This window comes from Netta rufina (assembly GCF_964035555.1).
Source record: "Netta rufina genome assembly, chromosome: 1".
Classification (NCBI taxonomy): Eukaryota; Metazoa; Chordata; class Aves; order Anseriformes; family Anatidae; genus Netta; species Netta rufina.
Genome location: NC_140123.1, coordinates 190462370 through 190479872, shown reverse-complemented (window position 1 = coordinate 190479872; position 17503 = coordinate 190462370). Strand labels below are relative to the sequence as shown.

Sequence of the window (17503 nt, the reverse complement as noted above, 5' to 3'; positions counted from 1 at the left end):
TGCCCTCTTTCTTCAGCTACACAAACATATGAAAGCTCATTTTTAGACAGAGCAAGTTAAATTAGCTTCCTCCACCATTTTTTCTCTTGCCACAAAGGAAAAAATATCATTGTTCTTGGCAATACTTTAATAAAAGTACTTTTAAATTTGATTTCTACATAAGACCAAGCATCTGTACTGAAGTGCATTTATATATACATATACAGTCATACCTAAACCAACACAATGTAATTTTCTGTATTGTAGAGAGTTTAAGTAATACAAGTGACAAGAGAGATAAATTATAAGAAGAAATTCAAATGGGAATAGCTCTGAAAACAGTTCATAGGTTTTAAGGCCAGACAGACTCTTTTGATCATCTCCTCTGATTTCTGCACACAGAACACAGATTTTCACACAGTAAAGCCTCAATCGAGCCCAATGAATTGTAGCAGTGCTACAGCATATCTTCCGGCAAGACATCCTGCCTTGATTTAAAGAACTCAACTTATCGAGAAGCTCCTACATCCCATAATGTATGATGTAAGTGCTCATCCTTCTGCCCAGGGCAGGGGGGTTGGAACTAGATGATCTTTAAGCTCCCTTCCAACTCAGATCATTCGGTGATTTTATGATCTTCAGTCTCTGGATAGCATTTCCCCTTAGCTTCTTCCAGTACCTAGCTCCAGCTGTTACATAACGTTATGACTGCTATCTTCTTGAGCAGTGATTGCTATTATCATTATTTGCAACTCTTAATTTTTGTCACCTACAAATACACAGCACAAACCAAAAAGGAGAAAACACAGACATTTTCAAGATTCATTAGGGTTTCAATATTGTTCCTGTTCTACAGTTCATGGCTGATTTTCAGAGCTAAAGAGAATTTTGAAAAATGATGCATAACGTATTTATTTCCTCTGGCTACTTGTGAAATCTTATTCTAATGACCATGCATACCAGAATTATTACCACTGTACTTCAGGATTTCAGTATAAGAGATTAATCCTTTGAGCTCTTTCTATTTAAAATGGCTTTAGCTTCTGAGGAGCTGCCTGTGATTGCCTTATCATTTTCTCTTCAAAACTCAGGGCCTCTCTGGTGGTTTACGTCAGTATTCTTAGTTCATTTCTTGCACCAAGATTGCCAGTCCTGAAACAACTGTCAATATCATTCAAGTAAAATTGCAAATTTTCATTTCAAGGTTTAGAAGCTAAGCTGTTCTTTTATTACTTTACAACATGATGAGACATGCTGTGTTTTACAAGAAAGTGATATGAATAGCAAAATATTTCATTCTCACTTTTTATTCTGAGTTTTCTTTTTTCCTCTTAGCCGGAAAGCTTGAAGTATTCCTACCCATTTCTGAAAAGTAACAACCTCTAACTTACATTCAAGAAACTAACTTATATTTAAAGAACAAAATTATGCAGGTTTTGCCTTTTTTATTTTATTTTATTTTTTTTTCCCAGTTCCAGCAAATTTTTTAAATTTGGAAAAATATTCATTATCTTTTTCCAGTGAATACTTTGTAAACCCAGTTCACTAACAGAGTGTATACCTCTTGGATAAAGAGCAGCAAAATTTCAAAATGAATGTATAATAAAATAGTTTGCTACCTTTATCACATTTTTCTTCCACCCAAATACCCTGGAATTACTCTTATTTTCTTTGTAATATAGTTTTGCTTATGTCTCCTTCACCAGCCAACAGCCTTTCTGTGGTAGCGCTTGGTAATTCTTTTCTACTGAAAATCATGCTTAAAGGATCCTGTTACTAGAGCTCCAATTCCAATATCTTTGCTGTACTCCTCACTCTTACATATATTTGCTTTTATTAGAGCAAGCATACACAAATCACAGAAACAGTGATAAAAAATTCTAGTAATAAAGAACAGCTAATGAGACCCAATCTAAACATACCTCTAAAGCAGCAAATTCCATTCCTCTTCAAGGAAGAAAACATGATTTTTATACAATTCGCTTGACTTGAATAATAAATATAATGTATGATGCTGAAGATATTTTTGGAAATTATATCTATGCAACACAGTGCACAGCCAACTGTGAATTTATATTCTATCCTGTATTTATCAGTCACCTTACATATCTGAAGTCACTCTATCGCTAATCCTGTTCTACAGAAATTGTAATTAAGAATATTTCAATACTGAAAATGTGTGGAACACTGGAAAAAAAGAAGGGAAGAAGGCTGTTTTCAGGTTAAGGGTAAATTTCAACTGCTATACAGAGAAACTCAGAAATGGATTAAAAAGCAAACAGTGAAACTTAATTATCTTCTAATATATATTTGGATCAAAGAGAAATTAATTGAGTGCAAAAAGTGTTTGAATAGCATGGTAAAGGCTTTGTTATCCTCAAAGAACATCAACAAAAACTAATCCCTGAAACAGACACAGAAGACATGGAAAAGGCACTAAGAGTGGCTTGGAGGGATAAAAAGTGAAGTCTATGACAGATTTGAATTGGATATAGAAATCCAAGGAGAAACCCGAGGAGGAATTTCAAAAAGTGCTGGTGATGGAGCTGGATGGCTGAAACCAGAGCAAAAGAAAAATATCTGCAGCAGTCAGGCTTGAAGATTACCAGAAAACAAATGTTCACCTCAGCTCTCAGGATAAACTGAAGATGCAGATTAACGCACAGCTTGATGCATACTAACACCTGAAAATATCTGCTAAAGATAATCCATCAAACATCTCTGTAGTATCATGTCTCCATTCTCCTTAAACATGTGGGCAGAGTTACAGATTCACTTCTGAACAGCTTTTCTGACCACAAAATGGAAGGAGTCATACATGTGACTGCCATACCAAATGCAATGTCTCCATTTTGGATACATCCTTGCTGAATACATCTGCCGAGCAACTCTGTTTAGGACAATGGATAAAATAGGATGAGAAGCACAGACTGTCCAGGTAAAGAACAAAAGGGAATGTCACTTTTACAGACTACTTAAGAACAGTACAATGAGGGATCTGGAGGTTTTCAACACCTGAAGAAGGCCCCAAGGAGAAAGTCTGCATATAAATTCATCATAGGTTTGTAATAATAAACCACAGGTAAGAACAGGCCAGGATCAGCAGTCACAGCAACAGCAGGATAACCAAAAAGTAAATATTGAGGAGAAATACTCCTCTCCATGCCTGCTACATGTTCAGAAACTTTGAGAGGAAGTTGTCCATTAGAACCAAAGTGACCAAAACTGAGAGGTTGAACCAAAACACCTCAATCAGCTATTTGATTCTTTCTTAAGAGCTATTAGTCTCTTGGTTTTGAGTACTTTATCAGAAAAAAACAAAAACAGAAATTTTGAAAAGAGGAAAAAAAGCAAAGCCACTTAGCAAGGTGACTATACTGATAAGGAAACCCAAGAGATCTGAGAGCCCTACTCACAATTGTATTGCATGCCCAAATCTGGTTTTGTACTACAGTTAATTACAGGTGAAACTTAAAAATGCCAATTTGTAGATTCAGAAGAAAATCTCCAGACAGCCATCTTTTGCATTCTGTCCTACTAAATGCCCAGTTTTTAGACAGAAGCAATAATACACAGTTTTGCTATTCGTTAGGACTCTGGAAGAAAGTGGTTCTGTGTCTCTTCCAATGTGTTGCCTACTCTCACTGACTTTTGAGAAATGTTAATGCCTATTTCCACATCAAGCCACAGCACTAAGCAGGTTGTCCAGCACCTTTTAAGATCTCCCAACAACTTGGGAAGATCTTTTAGCCACAGGAAAAATCGACTAATGTTACAATTTTTCTCTGCACCTTGTTATGACAGCAAACTAAATTTGAAATTCAGAAACTGATTTGATTTGTACAAATTAAAGAAAAGAAACTTATATCAATAATGAACAGAATAGAACTATCATGGCTCAGAGCCAAATACGCGCTGATTTAATTCTCTATGTTTGAAGTTCTGTCATGGTGCAATACTATGTTTAAACCTTCACTGTATGTACTGAAGGCATAATTAACTGGAATTTCAAGGAACAAGAAATATCTTGGAAAGAAAACTCGTTACTTTTGCCAACTTGCCTGTCTTCTACCCAAGACTTCCACTTAAAAATCGTCCTCCCTCCTGTGAGTCATGTAAGCCTCTACTGCATATTGCATCAGAACTCAGGAAGGAGCAGTTTCATATTCCAGACTGTCAGTGAACAGAGAGCGCTCTGCTAGGCTATACCCAGCAGAAAGTGCCAGATGATGTGTGTGACACAGATAAAACTAAAAAAAAATAATTAAAAACCTTCACCTAAAAATGCATTTAATGTAAACATGAGCACTATTGCTAATATTTTAACGAGTGACAGATTTTTAAAACTACCCACATCGACTACTCATCCAGAAAGTGAAACAGAAAACAGAGACATTTATCCAGAGACAGCAAATATTTATTTATGCTCTTTTCAGTTTCATTATCTTCTTTCTCCATTACTTCCTACAGTGTGAATGTGCACAATTCTATACATGCGCCCTATCAGTGCGAGTGTATTTTGAAAAGTCTGCTCTTTTTATTTTTTCCTCTAAAACCTTGTTCAACACATATAATAGAGAAGGCCACTTACTGAGAAAAAGTTGCAAAATGCTATGATGACTGCCTGTCTGTGATGAGGACTCTTCCTAGCCACCAGTTCTCTCATACTGATTCCTTTACCACTTTCTTCCTCTCTGATTTTCTGATTTTCTTCCAACTTTCAGTATTAGCCTCCTGGCTGACCTTTTTTTGGATGCATCTCTCAAATCATATTATCTACTTTATTTTTATTATTATTTTTTTTTTACCTGTAATGCCTGAGTTTTGAAGGACTCATGCTGACATTCTTCACAGAAGTCCCTGTGTCTTAGGTTTCATATTTCTCATTTTTTCCTTTTTCTTAGACTATTCTTCATCCTATACATGTATACACCAGCACCTTCCTTTATAGTAAAATGGGAAAAAAATAATTCTTTAATTAACTTTTTTTCATCACAAGGTTTACCTTCTTTTTCATCACAAGGTTTACTGAACACCCAATTCTTACAGAAGTCTTTAATGACTGCTTTTTGCTACACCAGAGGGCCCCTACTAGAAATTCAGTTTCCCTAAGTGAACAAAAAAGCAGCATCATTCTGACCTTTCTAAAATATGTATTTTATTGAGTCTCTCCATCTGTCTTTCCTTCATCTCTGGCTGCATATTCAGTACTCCTTTTGTCATTTTCTCCTTCTAACTTTATAGATGATGGCTTTTCACTCAACACCTCATCAAACAGTATGCCCACAGACCATAGTCTGCTGCAGTAATTAGGTGTTCATCATGATTAGGTCACAAACTCCTCTTTGGCTCCTTCTCTTAGAGCAGTGCTCCTCAGAACATCTCCACCTTAGAAAACAATCCCATTATGCTTCCCAACTCTTCTGTCATTATCCTTCCCTTCCTGCTCTCATGCCAACCCTGTCGCTGGATCCTCTTCAAGATGTAGCCTGACACTTGGCGTGTTGCTGTGGGGCTGCAGTGGGACATACAAACCATATTAAAGAGGGTTCTTCCTATGTATGGCCACCTTTTGGCCATATATTACCATAGGATTCCATCAGACCTTGAACTCTCAAAAATGTAATTCTTGCCAAGCCTAAATTTGTAATGTGCTTTCCTATGAATCTTTGAAATCTCTCACTGTCCAGCCATAAGATTGAGTCAATTAGGAACAAAGGTGAAATCACTCCGGCTTCTGGACCATCTTAATTCCTAGACCACCCTTCACTGCTCAAAATGACAGCATTTACTTATCAGTTCTGGAGTTGTTCACACTCAACATACAGGTTTTGCTCAGATGTTGCTGCTTCTCCCTCTGCACATCAGAGAAATGCCTTTCTCTTTGCCCATAAGACTAATGTGCTCCTCCTGACCCTCACATCACACACACTTTTCCTCTGCACTGCACTGAAAGAACTGCTGTGAATGTGTTATTTACTAAACCATGCCTAACCTCTTTCAATCTAGTTATTGGCTATCCCTCTTCTTTAACATCCTTTTGTTTTCTCTTTCATGGCTCTCCAATGACTACTTCTCTAATTTACCTTGTGTTGCCCTGTATCTTTTTGTCACAAAATACTGAGCCCTCTGAGACTGTTGTCTTCTCTGGTATAATTGTCTCTCTCTGTTTCTACTACTCTACTTTTTGGATGCAATGCTGTTCTTGGGTTAGCTTGCTCATCAACTTTACTCCCTCTGCTTGGTTTTATTTTAAAGAACTGCTTCTTCCATGACATTTATGATAAAGTAGATGGATAAAACGGTTAGGTTAAGTTTAAGGGCATTTTCATCAACCAAACAGCAAGAGTGAAGTATTGTGTGCAATACCCAGAAGCACTTCCAAAAGTTAGTTAAAGCACTAAGAACGTGCAGAAACTAATACTTCAATATGGAAGTGGTTTGTTTTAATTGTTTAAATGTTTTCCTTATTGATTCAAGCAAACAAAAAGTGGATACAGACTCAGTCTTGTTAGCTCTTACAGCACGTCACTTTAAACCACACCTCACTGCTGTGTCTACATTATAGCGTGTTGCTGACACAGCGATGTAAGGATAAGCATGAAAAAGCACACTCCCTAGCTTACACAACTTTATCAGCAAATCCTCCCTGTGTGAGTCTAGCTAAGCTAGCACAGGAGTGCTGTTGACAGCTCAGTTAATTTTCTTTAGCATCAATCTATACCTTCCTGTGTCATGAGAAAAGCTGTTCTGTATACACACCATACCTCCACAGAAAAGTCTACCTGTATAGGCATACCAGTGCAGCTACAATTGCTGAAACACTCCAAAACAGATGAGCTGAAAAACAAATTGGTGCAACTGAATGCCCACTGAAATATCTGTATATATGACTCACCAGGTATCACACCACAGAATAAATATCCCAGTGTCTACTTTGCTCAAAATATTGCTAGTGAAAGCTATAGCTCTCCTAATTTTGACCAGCCAAGCACATGGCTCCATTTCTACAATTTAGAACATACAGAAACCTCCTGAGCATCCTCATTTACCAACTGTACGCAGTGAGTGGACTTTGAAAAACAACCAAGAAAAGTAAAAACAAAGAATTTTGCTAATTAAAGGCATTTCATTCCTGCTGAAAAAAAAAAAAATTAGGTGTGGTATCAGTAAGAGCTTAATTTTGAAATGGCCTATAGGACTTCAGAAGAAGAAGGCAGACCCTTGGAGGTTCAATATCTTGAGTCACTATTTTAGGGAGACATGCTTCTCATAAAGTACTCTATAATATATTTTAGAATATATATATATTAATAGAAATTCTATATTAAAATAAAAAGGTACCAGAAAGAAACTGAGCTGCATACCAACACCAATTTAAACTTAATTTATGCTTAGCCTAAACTATAGTCCTCCATCCTCATTCTGTCCCACATTATTAGGCTTTTCATCCTTTTATCAGTGCATTTCCTACTTTACACACACTTACAGAATCCAGAAAGTAACCAAACTCACAAGCCACTGGAATCCTAACTCCTCTATCAATATCGACTGAATTGCCCACAGTCTGGAAGCTTCTTGTGAGCTCGATACCTTACTTGCCTATGCTGGCAAAGACCTTAACTATAAATTCTTGCACAGAACTTTGCATGAAACTAAGCAAATAGTACAATAGGCCAGTTGATATATTCTTGCTCCAGAATAATGAAAATTCCCATACAAGTAGTAAGTGAAATATTGCTCTAATTATTGTGATCCCAGTAGTAAAGAGCTTAGTTAACATAGCTGCACCAACTTTAAAATAGCTAGTTTGGATGTCTGAAGCACTGTAACTACAGCTGAGCACAATTCAACATTAACCAATTTCCCAAGTGCTTATTCAGAGTCTTGGGAGTACTTGAAGACTATGCAACTACGGTAGGCGAATCCCAGTGGTGACTGCAGTGTTGTAATTCTTTTTGAATGGCACCCCATGAACACTTGCAAATTTCCTTCTTAAATACAACAAAGAGGTTGACAGCTAAATCTGTATATGCCCTTAGCTGCACGTTCCATTTCTGGTACCAAAAAAACTAAAGCAGGAACACTGCTAAAATACGTATTCACACCACCTTCTCTTTCCAAGTACTCCATAGTTGTGAAATTATCTTATTTTGACAATACAGCACACTGTTTTGTAAGTCCTTTACAGGGACAGGCTCTTCGTAGCCAGATCATCTTAAGTGACAGGCATAAGGGATTGTACCTAAATTACCTGATGGGGTCTTGAAAGACTCTTCCTTCCAAATCCTTCCCATCTCCCTAGCAGCACAGGTCTGTGTTTGGGATAAAACAAAACAGAACAATGAACAAAATACAAAAGTGAATAGAATATGAATGAAAACAGTGTCCTTGTCCTCTTGAAAGTCAAAAACAGAGAGGGCCCCATCCAACTGTGGATGACCTCAGCCCATGGGTCTATGCTGGCAGCTGCTTCCCACAGTAATGCTGACAAAGATTGTGTCAACGTGTTCTCCCTATTCTTCACAGTACACACGTAGCTCCCTTTGCACATCCTGACTATCTGGAGTGTTAGTTGGAACAATTAATGCAACAGTTGTTTCCAGTGTAGAACTTTCCACTGCACTGAAAATTTAAGCACAACATAACATATACTGAATGTAATGAAAATGAAATAATGCAGTTAACTTTGTAGTGACTTTATTACGTAATTCAATAAACCCTTCACTTCTAAAATGAACCAGAAGTCCCACATGGTTGCATCAGACTGACATAAAAGTTAAGTGGCTTTGCTTCAGGATTCAGGCCAAGTTTTACAAAGATTACAGATGGCCTAGGCTACCTAGGCTAAAAATAATTAAGTTTTCCTCCGACAAATATCAACAATGAACACGTAAAAAGAGCAGAAATACAGCTTCAGAAACTGCATTACTGCTTATGACAGAATACATTTATTATGGATTTATCATGTTTTTGACTGTCACAAGCAAAAGTATCTCATTTTTATATTCTGACAACGATGGGTCTAATGTAAACTTAATCTATTTTAGACCAAGCAAAGTTCCACTCATGACCTTGCAGGTGTCATTTTCACTTTAGCTAATAGACATAGTTCATATTACACTATGCTTCCTGTGTATTGTATTAAAACTGCTGATACTCAAGGTCACAAAGCATTACAAAATGCTTACAGGCCCATAATCTTTAAGAGGGATCTCATTCATAGGACACTAGCAGAGAAAAGGATACCCATAGCATATTTGTCGATAAGTAGCATCGAAATTTCCATGACAAGCAGCTTCCACTGCTAGACCCTGACCTTGCATGATCTGCTAAGCAACGATGGTTAGTTCTTAGAAGGTAAGTCCCAAAGCAGGCAGAAAACTTCAATATTTTGTACTTCTAATAAATCACTTGCATTTGAAATACACACCAAAGAACAAATGCTGAGTTACAAGTCAGGTGTTGTACTACATGCCATTTTTGAGTTATGCCAGAATGTTCACTGCAGGGACATTGACATATTAAATTAGTCTTGCATTAGGATGCAGAGAAAAAGATCTGTAATCAGCCCTGTTTTCTCAGGACCCAGGCTCCAGAGACTAGCATAGAAACATATCCATTCTGTTTGCAGAAATGAGGCATCTTTGGATCAGAATTGCTGAGAAAAACAAAAAAATAAACAAACCAACAAATGTGGATACGATATGAAGTCTAGTCTTTAAGGGAACTTTAAGGTTGAGAAAGATTACAACTGTGCCTGCTTAACCCACAAAAAGATAAGATAGGTAAATAACAGTATTTAGCAATTATATAACAGAAAAAAAGGGATAATCCAATTTATTTAAAACATTAGATGTTATTTGATTGAAATTTGACCTTTTATCTTCAACATCTCCTTCTGTTGACATGTCAGGTTTTGCATTTCTTCATCAAGAATATTCTGAACTACTCTCTGTCTATATTGGCTTTATGAAAAAGGACTAAAGCCTGAAAGTGCCTTGCTCAGAATACCATGAAGAGCAGTCTTTATAGGAATAGTTCAGGCCATTGATCATACACAGGAACCATATGGAGGTTGCAATACCATTACAGGCTATCATCATATACCTCAACACAAGGTCTGCAAGGGATTTAGACAGGATGGGAATTGAAGCAAATGGCTCCCTAGTGCAGCTGCCTCAGCCTAGATTTCTAGGCTGATCCCACTGGGGTCTGCCTGTCGCAGCTCTGTGGGGTAGTGCTGTGGGATGGGTGTCCTATGGACAGTCTGTTTTTCTGGAGCACAAGTCCTGTGAGGAGCAGCTGAGGGCACTGGGGGTGTTTGGTCTGGAGGAGGCTCAGGGCAGACCTTATTGCTCTCTGCAGCTACCTGAAAGGAAGCTGTGGGGAGCTGGGGGTCGGCCTCTTCTCACAGGGAACTGGTGACAGGACCAGAGGGAATGGCCTCGAGTTGTGCCAGGGGAGGTTCAGGCTGGCAATGAGGAGCCATTTCTGCTCAGAAAGAGCAGTCAGGCACTGGGACGGGTTGCCCAGGGAGGTGGTGGAGTCACCGTCCCTGGGGGTGTTCAAGGAGAGGTTGGACGTGGTGCTTGGGGACATGGGTTAGTGGTGGCATTGGTGGTAGGGGGGTGGTTGAACAAGGTGATCTGGGAGGACTTTTCAAACTTTAATTGTTTTGTGATTCACAAGAGGCCGCTGCACATGTCTAAGCCTCCCCGTCCCGTCAGGGCCACCTCCACCTGCAGCGCGGAGGCCGCGCCCCACCACCCCACCGCCCCCTGCCCGCCCCGCCCCGCCGCCGCCATTCCGGACTCTGCCCCGAGCGCCCTCCCCGGCGCTCCCTGGCTGCCATTGGCCCCCTGCGAGCCACCCGGCAGTACTCTCACTTCTGGTTGGCAGGAGCCGCCGGGCCGCCTCGTGGGGCGAATGAGGAGCGGGCTTGTTTGTCGGTGCCAAGATGGCAGCGCTCAGTGCCGTCCCGGGGGGAAGCAATGGCGGGGAGTGAGCCGTGAAGGCTGGGCCGGGGCCGCGGCGCCGCGGGGCGGGGGGATGAGGTGACGGCCGCCATGGCGAGCGACGGCGGCAGGAAGCAGTTCTGGAAGCGGAGCGGCGCCAAGGTGCCGGGCAGGTGAGGGGCGGCGGCGAGCCCGGGGCCGGCGGGCGGGGGCTCCTCGGGGCCGTCCCAGCGCCGCTGCCGCCTCCCGCAGGGCCAGAGTCGCCCGGGGCTGCCCGGGGGGGCGGCGGGAGCCTGGGCCCGCCTCGCTGCCGGCCCCTGCCCCGGCCTCGCTGCCGGGACCTGTTTCCAGCCTGTCACTGCCCTCGCTGTGCTGGCCTTGCCCCCTGTCGCTGTCCTCGCTGACAACTCGGTGCGGGGCCTCCCCGCCCCTCTGCTGCTTGTCTGGGGTCAGCTCAGGGCCTGAAGGGTTTCAGCGTCAGGTTGCGCTGCTTGCGAGGCTGCGGGTTGGCACAGCGAGATGGGGGTGTGGGTCTGGGGAATAGGGGGCTCAGGGCAGACCTTATTGCTCTCTGCAGCTGCCTGAAAGGAAGCTGTGGGGAGCTGGGGGTCGGCCTCTGCTCACAGGGAACTGGTGACAGGACCAGAGGGAATGGCCTCAAGTTGTGCCAGGGGAGGTTCAGGCTGGCAACGAGGAGCCATTTCTGCTCAGAAAGAGCAGTCAGGCACTGGGATGGGCTGCCCAGGGAGGTGGTAGAGTCACTGTCCCTGGGGGTGTTCAAGGAGAGGTTGGACGTGGTGCTTGGGGACATGGATTAGTGGTGATGCTGGTGGTAGGGGGTGGTTGGACCAGGTGGTCTTGGAGGGCTTTTTTCCCACTATGAAGGTTCTATTACTTGCGTCAAAAAGTTGATCGTGGGTCAATAAGGAGTAGCTGACTTAGTCTTGTCAGGATTAGTCTTGCCAAACACCTGAGTTAGCCTTGCCAAACACCTCCAGAAAGGTTCTGAATAAGAAACAAAGGTTGTCTCAGCAAGTGGTGGTTGTAACTTGGGTCAAAAAGTTGGTAGTGGATAGATAAGGGGTAGCTGAGTTAGCCCTGCCACTGAATGCTTCTGAAAAGATTCTTTGTAAGCAACTAAGGAGTGATGGGGATAAAAAAGAAAAAGGAGTGTAGTTAGAAAGTAGATGTAAAAAGTCTCTTTTTTTTTTTTGCTGCTAAAACAGCAGCTCTTCTGCAGTTCTGTACGGTCAGCTGTTTGGGCGATGGATGGGAAACTTTTACTTCTTCGGTTTTTAGCCAAATACTGTGAAATTTCAAAGAGACGAAAGGGGACTTTAATGATTCCCAGCTTCTGGCCATGTTCTATTTTTTATTAATGAATATTAATAAAGCACGTTGAAAAAAGTTTTCTTAAATGAAAAGGTTTTCTCCTTTAGTGAAGACGTGCAAACTTGGAAAATCGTGAGGATGATTAGTATTTTTACAAAAAGAAAGCTATTTTTTAGTGGAGTCTGAATTTGAAGTTGTTGAATCCTGTTACAAATTTGCAAACTCTATTTACTCAGTGATCGAGGCATCATACAGTGAATTGACGGGTTCCTATTTTCTTTATGAATTTAAATAGTTGTGCCTTGAGACTAAAACATGGCTATAAAGCTATAGAGTATGTTTTCCTGCATAGTATTCAAAATATTGTTTTTGTCAACTTTGCTTCTGAAGTGTGAAGAGCAGAACCAGTTGTCCTATAGCTGAGAGATACAAACGTACTCTCACATTCAAAATTTTCCAGGGAATATATCCCCCAAATGACATCAAGTGTTCTGACACTTACAGTTATATTCTCTGCTTCCATCCCTAAACTATTCTCAGAGTTGGGTAATTCAGTTTCTTACATCCTTTTTTGTACAGATGAGATGTATTCTTGGTTCTCAGGTAAATTATGTAAACAATAAAGCTACCTTTACTTGAATGCTATAGGAAATAATCCTGCTTATCATTTAATTTCTTCCATTCTCAGTTATCCATAAGCTCTAACTGGTGGTGGTTTTGTTTCTCTAGTTGTAAATGGACTGTTCTGGTCTGACTGTTCTTGTCTCTCTGAACTTCTTGTTCTGTAATTTCACAAAGTTCTTGCGGGCTAAAACATGTTTGACTCTCCTTGATTGCACAGCCTGACCCTTGTGTAAAGCAGGAGAGGCAGTTCAGAGGGCACAGCATACAGCTGTGTGGGAAGCCTGGTGCTGGGTTGACTTTTTGGATTGTGTGGAATTACGTAAAAAATTCAAGAGTGTATAAAGCACCACCCTCAGACATCTCTAGGGTTAATTTCCCAGCTGTCAGTATGGCCTCTTTAGTATAAATCCAAGTCTCCTGTAATTTGTTATGACTGCAGTCTTTTTGGTGTGGTTCTACCTCAAATTTATGAAGGTTGGACGTATTTATATTTATGGTCTTGGGATTGATTTTGATTTGTCAGGAGGGCACGTTTGCCTCCTGTAATGTGGTTTTCAGTGCGGATTTAGAGAGGTGTTACTGTTGCATATGATTTGCTTCTCTTACAATCAGAGTTTTTCAGTAATAATTTTCAGTATGAGGCTGCATGTAAATTTTGCTGGGATTTCCATGGAGCTTTTTGACTTACGAAATAATTTTGTAGCTGAAATCTGGGAGGAAATGAACTTGTAGTTTGTAGAGTTTTATTACTCAGGGTAATACGCTGTTTTGTATTATTAGATGTTGTAGTAGGAAAAAAATCTGTCTTTGGAAGCTTTATTTCAAAGCATTTGTTTTTACTGCTCTTAACGTTCTCTAACAGGGCATCTTTCACATGCTTTTTTTCCTTTAAATTGTTCAGCCTTTTGCTTTAGTGACTGTTAAGAATTGACTGGTTGGTTTTTGGGCCACAAGTACCCAGAGAGGATGAAATCTTTACAGACAGTTCTCTGAGAGTTTTTGTTTTATTTTTGGCAAGAGATAAATGAAGAAGTGATAACTCAGAAAAGAGAAAACCTACACTGCTTTTGATTCATCTTATTATGGAGCTACCTTTTCTTATTTTATTTCCTGGAGAAAACAATAAATTAATGTAAGCTACTCTAGGCCTTAAAAAAGTGATTCTGTTTGGCATATCTAAGATTTTTATCGAGTAATTTCTTAGTACGTGCTTCAATTTCAGCTTCATTGTTTTTAGTTGGTAGGGGATCCTTTGAAGTTGAAAACTGCTGGAACATTTCAGTTGTCTTCATTGGTGATTACTTATTACACGCTCTCTCTCTTCTCCTTTAGTATCCAACATGTGTACGGAGCTCAGCATCCGCCTTTTGATCCACTGCTGCATGGAACGTAAGTTAACCTAGTACTCAAATATTCAAGGTGATTTGGATCTCGTCTGTCTTCTCTCCTCCTTTTCTTCTTTTTGTCAGAAGATGTTAATCTTCCTTTTTCAATTGTTGTCATAATCTTGACTTCTCTGTTCTGACTTCTCTTTTGTGACTTCCTGATGCTTACGGGTGTAAGTGGCTTTCCTGCATGCATCTTTCTGTTGATAGACTGCCTATTTTTTGTGTGTGCGTCCCTCTGTAAAAGAATAGAATCAGATTATGGTGTAGATTAATTTGAGGCAAAGGTGGGCATTTTACTTGTGAGTGAGAGGACGACAGAGATTTACAGTGATCTAAAGTTTATTGACTTAGATCATGATTACTGGATAGCAGAATATGATGTTCATGAACGTGGCAGAAATATGAAACATCATTAGTAACCAAATAAATTTCATGCTAATAACCCCAAACTAGTGCAAACATCCGTCTTCATGTCCTTATGGTTGAGGTGTTTAGCAAAATACATTATTGCATCCTGACAGCTTCTGCTTTTTTATTTTTGAGAGTGGGGAAGCTGGCTCGATGCCTTCTTTAGCTGAAATCTGATGTGACTGCTCTGCGTTACAGGGAATGAGGACAAGTGCCAAGCTAGGGAGTGACACTTGGTTCGTCTGCCTTGTAGTGTGTGTTGGCAGAGGGACAAAAGGTTAGGAGCTGATAGGGCATGCTCAGACTGGTAACTGGAGGAGTTATCCTGACTGCCAGAAGAGCAAAGTTCTGAAGCAAATTCATGCTGGAGTGCCTGATTGGGGAGGAACGATAGTTGTAATGAGTTTTAAGGTGAGACTTGATTTGTTTATGACAGTGATTATGCTGTGTGATTGCATGTGATGGCTTGGGACTAGGCCTGATGACTTGATTACCGCTGCTGTGTCATTATGCAGCAATTGCATGGAAAGGCCTGAAACCTCTGTAGGAGTTCACAAAGCAAGAGAACTGTAACGTGTCCCATCTCCTAAAGGATTCCAATAGTATTCCCCTTACTTGACTGTGAGCTTTATTTATTTATTTATTTATTTATTTATTTATTTTGAAGACAAGGGAAGGAAGGATTTGTCCAGTTTGCATTCAAAGCCAGGAAGAGTCAGGTTGTTACCTGACTTTGTTCTCAAGAGTATTCTGCTGTATTCTGTCAGGGTTGGATGTAACAGCAACGTGAGTGGAAGGAGATAAATACTTGCTACGTATATAGTGTTATGCTGTCAAGCACAGACTTGTGTGTTTTTATTTTATTTTTTTTCCCCTATCCGTCATGTGTTGCCTATTCCATTGCTAGTTCTCTAAACATTGTTTACTTGTTTTTAACAGCTTGATAAAGCCAGGATCAAAACCACCTACAACTCCAGTGAAACTAAAGAAGTCAGCACCTTCCAGGAGTTTGAAAGTAACACAAGTGATGCTTGGGATCTTGGGGATGATGATGATGAACTCTTAGCAATAGCTGCTGAAAACCTAAATACAGAAGTGGTCATGGAAACAGCTCACAAAGTAATTCAGAATCACAGCAAGTTACAAGAACAGCATAAATTTCAGGAAGAACACCAGCAGGAAGAAAAACAAGTAGAATCTGCAGAGCTGACTTCATTGCGTGTGGTGATAATAGGCTTGTTAAATCAGTCAGTGAAGGTCATACTTCGAGTTCATCAGGTATGTTAAGAAATGAATAGAAATGTTGAAAATAGAGTGAGGAAAGCTATAAAATGTACTTTTTAGGGCATTAACCCCTTCCCAACCTTTACCGCAGGTAAATGTTATTAAGTGGTATTAATTGATTTGAGGAAACACTGGACTCCATGCTAAACCATAAGGCATGTGTGTGAGAAATGCATAGATGAGGAAAGAATAACTAATTTCCATTGTTTTCAGACTCAATAAGTCTTCAAGTTTTGGAGGAAGTTGCACTATTGAATGTATCTTAACACTGAACTGTACCAAGATGTATGCAATTACAATTTGTACTATTGTAGAAAAATTGTTACTAAAATGCCACTGTATAAAATATATTGAAAACTATTCATATAGTTGGAATGTTTGTCCTTATGTAATCTGTTCTGTGTTTTAATTAATTTTAAAGTAACCAATTGCAATGATTTCCCAGTTTATTTTTTAGAACGGTGAGAGAGACAGAAACAGCTTTCAATAGCACAGAGATGTTAGCAATAAATTAGCTTTGCCGTTAGTGCGATCTCTAATTGATGTGTTTGAATTGTGAAACACTGCTTGGAAGAGGAATAGTTCTCCTGTGAAATCCAAGTAATTTGAAGTTCAAAATTGTGTTACGCTTGAGTTTATATTTCCCCCAAACAGAACTTGATTTGAAATTTAGAAGTTCAATTCAAGTTATTAGTAGTTGTTTTGGTATCTAAGGCTAACTATTATGCTTCTTTTTCCCTTCAGATAATGCCAGTGAAAATTCTTCCATGCAGAGATCTCAGTCTCTTCCACAAACTTCCACACCTCCCCTGGTGAGTGGAGTGGCGGACTTCAGTACCTCAGTTACTCCTGCATTAACTGAAAGAGAAGCATCCCGATTAGACAAATTTAAGCAGCTACTTGCTGGACCCAACACAAATCTTGGTGAGTATTTCTTGTTTAAGCTATGAATTCCTTCTAAATCACTAGTAAACTATAAAACTTCTGTGATTGTTGTACTATTTTTCCTGATGGTTTGGATCTAGTTCTTTCAGCGTTTAGAATTGATCTTGCAAAAGAAGGATAAAATATTATTGAATGGTTGTAGGAATCATGCTTGTAATATGCAAGTTACATGCATGTTAGGTGGCTTCTTGTTCTGTTTCACGTTATTTCTTCTTACTGGACAAATTTCAGGGAAAAAAAACAAACCGTGAAGTATAATTACTTGTGTTTAGTATTGAAGCCTGATGAAAAAACAGCATGTAGTATAGGAACGATTCTTATGCTTAAAAATATGAATGTGAAAAAATGTTTATGAATAGGAGTGTTACTGCTTGTCTACTCAGCAAGCATTCATCATATTCAGACTGATACAGTAGTTCTGTGTCTCATCTGTGAATGCTGACAACATGTTAATGTGAAAACAAACGAATGTGTTGTCATATAACGTGACTGTTGCCTTTGTGCACTACGTTTTAGCGGCTGATGAGTAAGTGGAAGTGCTGAGAGAGAATCATAGAATCAAATGGCTTTGCATCCCAAATGAAA

General features: G+C 39.8%; 1 protein-coding gene across 1 annotated transcript in view; it reads left to right on the top strand.

The window, feature by feature from the left end:
* The first annotated feature begins 10946 nt into the window (after positions 1-10946).
* Positions 10947-17503, top strand: part of TBC1D22A (TBC1 domain family member 22A) — a 167017-nt gene continuing 160460 nt past the window's right edge. The window contains 5 exon segments of the mRNA XM_084306248.1: positions 10947-11110; positions 14226-14282; positions 15629-15669; positions 15672-15902; positions 15905-15967. Of these exon segments, the coding sequence (XP_084162374.1) occupies positions 11049-11110; positions 14226-14282; positions 15629-15669; positions 15672-15902; positions 15905-15967 (454 nt within the window). The 5' untranslated portion in view covers positions 10947-11048.